The sequence below is a fragment of the Tachysurus vachellii genome, chromosome 12, assembly GCF_030014155.1.
Source record: "Tachysurus vachellii isolate PV-2020 chromosome 12, HZAU_Pvac_v1, whole genome shotgun sequence".
Taxonomy (NCBI): Eukaryota; Metazoa; Chordata; class Actinopteri; order Siluriformes; family Bagridae; genus Tachysurus; species Tachysurus vachellii.
The window spans coordinates 22,537,962-22,545,461 of record NC_083471.1 but is presented as its reverse complement, the minus strand read 5'-3'; the positions used below and the strand labels follow the sequence as shown (position 1 = coordinate 22,545,461).

General features: G+C 37.7%; 1 protein-coding gene across 3 annotated transcripts in view; it reads left to right on the top strand.

Moving 5' to 3' along the window:
* cacna1ba (calcium channel, voltage-dependent, N type, alpha 1B subunit, a) overlaps positions 1-7,500 on the top strand; it is a 126,584-nt gene that overhangs the window by 102,092 nt on the left and 16,992 nt on the right. For 2 of the 3 annotated variants that reach the window (XM_060884165.1, XM_060884162.1), the window contains exons 30-37: positions 1,212-1,376; positions 1,511-1,621; positions 1,742-1,825; positions 2,348-2,464; positions 3,306-3,371; positions 3,923-4,014; positions 4,615-4,765; positions 6,123-6,250. In XM_060884165.1, the coding sequence (XP_060740148.1) occupies positions 1,212-1,376; positions 1,511-1,621; positions 1,742-1,825; positions 2,348-2,464; positions 3,306-3,371; positions 3,923-4,014; positions 4,615-4,765; positions 6,123-6,250 (914 nt within the window). Of the gene's footprint in view, positions 1-1,211; positions 1,377-1,510; positions 1,622-1,741; positions 1,826-2,347; positions 2,465-3,305; positions 3,372-3,922; positions 4,015-4,614; positions 4,766-6,122; positions 6,251-6,545; positions 6,643-7,500 lie in introns of all 3 variants that reach the window. The other variant, XM_060884163.1, reaches the window with a different exon arrangement.

Genomic DNA, 7,500 nt, shown 5'->3' with positions numbered 1-7,500 from the left:
TGGTGGTTAATGTGGTATTCTGGTACTTAATCTGGTAGTTAATCTGGTAGTCTGATAGATAATTTGGTAGTCTGGTGGTTAATGTGGTATTCTGGTACTTAATCTGGTAGTTAATCTGGTAGTTAATCTGGTAGTTAATCTGGTAGTCTGATAGATAATTTGGTAGTCTGATAGTTAATCTTGTAGTCTGATAGTTAATCTGGAAGTCTGGTAGTTAATCTGATAGTTAATCTGGTAGTCTGATAGTTAATCTGGTAGTCTGGTGGTTAATAGGGTAGTCTGGTAGTTAATCTGGTAGTATAGTAGTTAATCTGGTAGTTAATCTGATAGTCTGGTAGTTAATCTTGTAGTTAATCTGGTAGGTTGATAGTTAATCTGGTAGTCTGGTAGTTAATCAGGTAGTTAATCTGGTAGTCTGATGGATTTTCTGGTAGACTGGTAGTTAATCTGGTAGTCTGATGGATTTTCTGGTAGACTGGTAGTTAATCTGGTAGTCTGATAGTTAATCTAGTAGTCTGGTAGTGAATCTGGTAGTCTGTTAGTTAATCTGGTAGTCTTTTAGTCAATCCGGTAGTCTGGTAGTTAATCTGGTAGTCTTGTAATTAATCTGGAAGTCTGGCAGGTAATCTGGTAGTTAATATAGTAGTCTGATAATTAATCTCTTAGTTTGGTAGTTAATCTGGTAGTCTGGTAATTAACCTGGTAGTCTAGTGGTTAATCTGGTAGTCTGTTAGGTAATCTGGTAGTTAATCTGGTAGTCTGATAGTTAATCTCCTAGTTTGGTAGTTAATCTGGTAGTCTGGTAATTAATCTGATAGTCTGATAGGTAATCTGGTAGTTAATCTGGTAGTCTGATTGTTAATCTAATAGTCTGGTAGTTAATCTGGTAGTCTGAGTCTGGTAGTTCTTTATTCAAGCTAATAACATATTATTTATGCTTTAAATAAATCGTCCTTCATATTTTTTTTCCAAAGGCAGTATGCCTAACAAATTAAGGAGAGTAGGTAAGGTGAAGCAGCTCTGGACCGAATAGAGGTTGGACAAATTTCAGGGCCAGGTCTAGATTGATTTTAAGGAATCACACACTGCACCTGCACATGGAGAACAGAGCACAGAGCTAAGTGTCCTTTTATGAAATGCTGCTTTAGAATTCACTATGAAAATGGAAGATATTGATGATGATGATGTCACTACTGATTGCTGTTTTTCAGAGAGCCTGTATCGACTTTGCCATCAATGCCAAACCGCTGACACGCTACATGCCCCAGAATCAGCAGTCTTTCCAGTACCGGATGTGGAAGTTTGTTGTTTCACCGCCTTTTGAATACTCCATCATGATCATGATTGCCCTCAACACTGTGGTCCTCATGATGAAGGTTTGCGGTTCTTTTTTGTTTCTTGTACTTTTCTTCACTTTTATTTTATAGAAGATACTTTTTATCACTTTGAGAATCACTGATTCAGCATTATAAGAACCTTTTACCGTGTTTTCCTTTCACTGACGCAACAGTACTACGATGCACCGTATGCCTACGAAGCAATGCTGAAGTATCTCAACATCGTCTTTACTGCCCTTTTTTCACTGGAGTGTGTTCTGAAGATTATTGCTTTTGGTCCACTGGTAAGACCTCACACGTGGCACATGCTGATTACTGACCAAAACCTAAAATGAGAGCGATGAATTGATGAACGGAGTCTCAGGATCGCGATCAAGTAATAAAGACAAACCTTGTGTTTACAGAACTACCTAAAGGACGCATGGAATGTCTTCGACTTTGTGACAGTGCTGGGGAGCATCACGGATATCTTGGCTACTGAAATTAATGTAAGCATGTAATTCTCATGATTGAGGAGAAAACTGGTTAAAGATGGAGGGATGGAATGAGAAAGCAGTTTCTTTGGTGTGATAATAATAATTTCACTGGTGCTGTGTGTTTTAAGCTTCATGTCACTGTGTTACTAATGTTAATGTTTGTATTGTAACTTTCTCTGTATGTGACAACTGTTCATGTTTCCCTGTTTTTCTCTCGCTTTCCTGCTCTGTTTTTCACCTTCCTCTCTCTCTTTCTCTTGGTATTGTTCATTGTCTTCACTCCATCTTGGCTACCATGACATATACACTTCATATCTAGACTACGGTGAGTGGCGCATCTTCTCGGTTTTTATGATTATCTCTTTCTCTGATGGTTAAATTGTCAGGGTGTGTCGGCTCTCACAGCCTTAACGTTGTGCAAAGGCATCAAGGTCCACAGGCCATTTGGGTTGATTAATACCTAGAAAGAGGCATATTTTTAAGTGATTAAATGAAGAAGGGGAAATTAAATAAAGATGTTGTGTAACCCTGCAGGACCGTCTGATAAACCTAAGCTTCCTGAGGCTGTTCCGAGCCGCCCGTCTCATCAAGCTCCTCCGGCAGGGTTACACCATCCGCATCCTGCTTTGGACGTTTGTGCAGTCCTTTAAGGTTGGTGATCATCCTGAAATTTACTGAAGGCTAAAAGGGCAACAGACTTTATTGCTTGCACAGAATAGAGTGAAGAAACATCCGCCTTTTCCTTCAGAGATGTCCGAGGAGAACGATAGGAGACTGTGATAAATTAATTTAAATAACCTTGTTGCAACAGCGATAAGAAAAGCATCTCGGATCACTGGCTTTTTTTTCCATCTTTCCAAACTATCCTGTTTCTGTGAGCATAGTAGTCTCAGTGTAGTCTTGAGACTGACAGGAGTGAAACTCGTAGTTCTTCCGTCTCAAGGTTTTTTATGCTTTTCTGCTCAACACGGTTGTACAGAGCACTTAATTAATACACTTTCTGGCAGCTCAAACCAATCTGAACATTTTCCTCTTACCTCTCTCATCACCTACAGAACTAATGCTCAGGAAATGTTCTGTGTAAACTCTCAAGCCTGTTGTGTTCCCAAGACACCAGCAGTGTCCAAGTCACCGATTTTTTCCCCCTCATTCAGATGTTTGATGTGAACTTATAAATGGAGCACCTGAGCTGTATCTGCACGATTTACTACATTGTGGTGCTGCAACATGATTGGATGATTGGATAATTGCATGAATGAAAATACAGAAAATTTTAAGCCTTAGGTTTCACAAGATAAAATAAAAGTCTTAATAAAGCTAAAGATCATATTACACGCTTTCTTATTCGTTATCTACGCTGATTTGTGAAACGTCTGTCCACTTAGGACCATATCATCTATTACCATATTAGAATAAGCACACTGCCTTGTGATGATCACGTTGCCATCAGTGATAATCAACAGTTATAAATCAGTGATTCATTTCTTTCCAGGCTCTTCCTTATGTCTGCCTCCTGATCGCTATGCTGTTCTTCATTTATGCCATTATAGGAATGCAGGTCAGTGAACATACACTAAATATGAACAATGTGTATCTCTTTCATTCACAAATTATTCATATACATGCACATAGATTTTTTTCTCCAAATTGTATGGTATACTGAATTTCTGTTTAAATATCACTTTTTCACCTTAAATGTGAATATATAAAATAAAAAAGCTAAATGCTATGCTTTAAACTAAACAAACAAACAAACAAACAAACAAACAAACAAATAAATAAATAATATTCTCATCCAATGACCAACATTTTCAACATTCAGGTCCAAAATGTTTAATATTGAAGGCAAAAATTCTAGAAAATTTTATTTCTAAAATAAAAAATAAAAAAAATTCAATGTTTAAAAAAAAAGTTTAGATCTATTAACTAATAATAAATGTGTTTATTTATTTAATGTTGAAATAGTAAAATAGCATTATGTTGAGCGTTTATACAGTCGTTTATGTTCAATTACAGTAATGCTCTCTAGTGATTTGGAGGTTAAAACTGTACATAAATGTGCAAATGGTGCATGAAGTAATATAACTATTACATTTTTTTCTTCCACAGGTCTTTGGAAACATCGACCTGAATGAGGATACGGCCATCAACCACCACAATAACTTCCGCACTTTCCTACAAGCTCTCATGCTGCTCTTCAGGTGAGGAGCTGCTTCTCATCCACCTGAGAAAAGCTTTTATCACAACAGCAATTATTACATCGTTCTGAGTCAGTTTCAGTATTTTATGTCTTAAAGCCTCACAGGAGAGTAAACACATTCAAATAAAAACAGATGATACAGTATGTTTATCATGGTATTCCTGAATCCTGCAGATGATACTGTAAATAAACCCCAAACTTATCATCTTCATGTTCCTGTAATCCTCCATTTTGCACTGGAGGCATATTTTTATAGAGAAATGCCGAGATGGAGATGATGAGAGTTTTGTGTTGTTTTTTTTTTGTTTGCTATCCTGTGGAAGATCTTAGGGGGCTGTTAATTGGCTGTGTTTTCCCAGTGTAAGGCTTGCTGTGGCCTCTGATTAGAACATTTCTACTGTTACAAAAGAAGTGTGTGTGTGTGTGTGTGTGTGTTTTGTTTGTGTGTGTGTGTTTTGTTTGTGTGTATTTGGTCGTCACATACAGTATAGGACATGTATATAGAAAGTAGGTTGAGCTTCACGGGAAGAGATTAAGTTGAAAAGTGATGGATTTCTTTCTCCTGTATTAACATTTGTACATGTTGTGTTTGTCCGTGTAGGAGCGCTACAGGAGAGGCCTGGCACGAGATCATGCTGTCATGTCTGAGTCACCGTGCATGCGATGTGAACTCGGGCACGCCGGGAAACGAGTGCGGCAGCGACTTTGCCTACTTTTACTTTGTCTCCTTCATCTTCCTTTGCTCTTTCCTGGTCAGTGTCTTTGGTCATCTCTGTTCATTACTGTAGTCCAGCTCACTGAGGCGCTGTGGGCCTAATTATACTGTACACCTCCATCACACCCTGTTTCCACAGATCTGTTTAGGTTTCCATTTAAACTAAAAAATATCAAAGACAAATGGTTCGCTCTGTTGTCCGATTAGCAACACACGATGGGATGCACATTATTTTCCTAATAAAAAAAAATTAAAAATCTGTAATCCTTCAGAGAGAAGTAAATTAACATCAATCGCCAAGCTCGAGAAGAGCCTTAATTGTTGTAGATGATCTGAAATAAAAGAAGTAAATCTCCTCTAGTAATGTTAAAACTGATGCATTCCCAGTTCCAGAATTATTGGCGCCCCATTCATGAGAACTAATATCTAAAATGGTTACAGTTTACACTACAATAAACTCATATATGGGGATATAATTTTATTTTAATATAATATCATTTCTAACAGAAAATGTATTGTGAGTTTTTTAGAACATTTTCAGCATTTCTTTCTTTTTCTTCTTAAGTTTGCATGCATTTGGACTGCACTCTTTAATGCAGATAGAATGATTTAGAATTTCCGTATTGCATTTCGTTTGTGCCGATCTCCATGAAGAACCCACAATGGCCCACAAATTGTTAACACACGATATTTGGTTGATGATTTTATCACTGGTCATAAATAGATCTATGAAGAGCCAAAAAAACAGTTAGAAACAGTTTGCATCAGTAATATAACAGCAGTTGTACAGCAGGATTGGCTGTTGTATGCATGCTGTCCCTTTTTTAATACCGGGTATTGGGGGGGGGGGGGGGGTAACAGAGTAATAACATATTTCCAATAGTAATGTGTAGTTAAAGTCTAAATAAGTTCTTATACCTTTCATTTTAATACCTGGTCTCTTTTGTCCAAACAAAACAAGCATCATGGTCAAAATCATTTATTTCCATGATCTTGTGTCATGTACATAGTCTATAATTTCACTATGTGTAATCCTGAAGCCTCACTAATCATTTTTTTCTTTAGGGTTGAAAGATTTCACATGTGCAACCTCATATTTTTGCCTCAGGAACAGGAAATGGTTTAGGACTAGAGTGCATTTAAGAAAAGTTTGATGGTAGAAGCAAAATGTGATACATCGGTTTAGGGGTGCAAATACTTTTGTCATTAAGAGAAAATCCTTTTAAGAATGAATTTGGTTTCTGTAGGAAACAATACAACCATTACATGCATAGTGACTTTTACCTGTTGCCAGTAAATCTGACCTTTCTGTAGAATTACATTAGAATTGCTGTATAATTAGCATTAAAGCTTCTCCTGTCTCTAGTATTTCATCTCCATGTCTTTTTTTCTAGATGCTGAATCTGTTTGTGGCTGTGATCATGGATAATTTTGAATACCTGACCCGGGACTCCTCCATCCTGGGTCCCCACCACCTGGACGAGTTCATCCGCGTGTGGGCTGAGTACGACCCGGCCGCATGGTATGTCCCATCGCCCACAATTCCCTGCAAACGGAGAGAGATCTGAATCACAGTCTTATGTAATATCACAGTCTGGAAGCTGTATTGGGGTCTGAAAAGCCTTTCCTGTCCTGTCATTTTTCTCTAAGATAAGATAATATATAAAGGAGTATCTATAACCTTCTATACTCATTCACAACCCTGATGGATACATATGGGCTCGACGTGGCCATACGTGTCCAATGCCTATACTAATATACTCTCCGAGCTGAGCTTGCCTTACACCTGTGTCATGTCTTGCTTGTTTTCTCTGCAGCGGACGGATTTCCTATAAGGATATGTACAATTTGTTGCGAATTATCTCACCCCCTCTTGGCTTAGGGAAGAACTGCCCTAATAGGGTAGCATACAAGGTTTGCAAACCCCAGAAAACTTCCTCCACTCTTGCAGGCTCTGTGCGCCAGCGCCCAGAGACCTGAACTGAATGGCTGTGCACTAAATGACTTGCCTATACACGAGCACTTGCCCTTTCAGACTTGACTGGCTTTGGTTAATGATGCTGAATGTGAAACAAAGCTTTCAAAGCCAACATGATCATCTTTCTGGTTTGAAATATTGCATGATATCCATACACATAACATATATATATATAAATATAAATATATATATAAATATAAAGTCATATATAATATTTCATAATACTAAAACTTAACAAGGTATTTCGATGTGCTGTGTTGAAGCTGAGCTTTAACAGAGCTTCAGCTTAGCTCAAAGATGCTGAATCAAATACGAGAGAAATATCATTGATTTAAAAACAAACAAACAAACAAACAAACAAACAAACAAAAAAAATCCTGGCATTGAAATCTTTGTTTTCAAGCACTAAAAGAGGAAACCTGACCTGATGTCTCTTAGCATGCACAAGCAGACATCTTACAAACAATGCAGCCATTCTGTCACGATCCACACCATGTGTGCACCTCTGCTTCATTCCATTCTTCTTCCCCATCAGGGATCAACTCCTTTTCTCTTCCTCTAACCTTTAACCTTTTAGGATCCATCTTTGACCCTGACCCAGGCAAGGATGGCATCCCTGTCCATGACATTTATGGAAATCTAAATAACACAGATTTCTGTTTCTTTTTTCTTTTCTTTTTTATTGTTTTAATTCCTTTTTTGTTCTGTTTTTGTTTCATTTCATTTCCTTCCCTCTCCTCTTCCCTTCTCTCTAACTCCCCATCCTTGTTTTTTGATTTTGGGTCGTTGCGTTC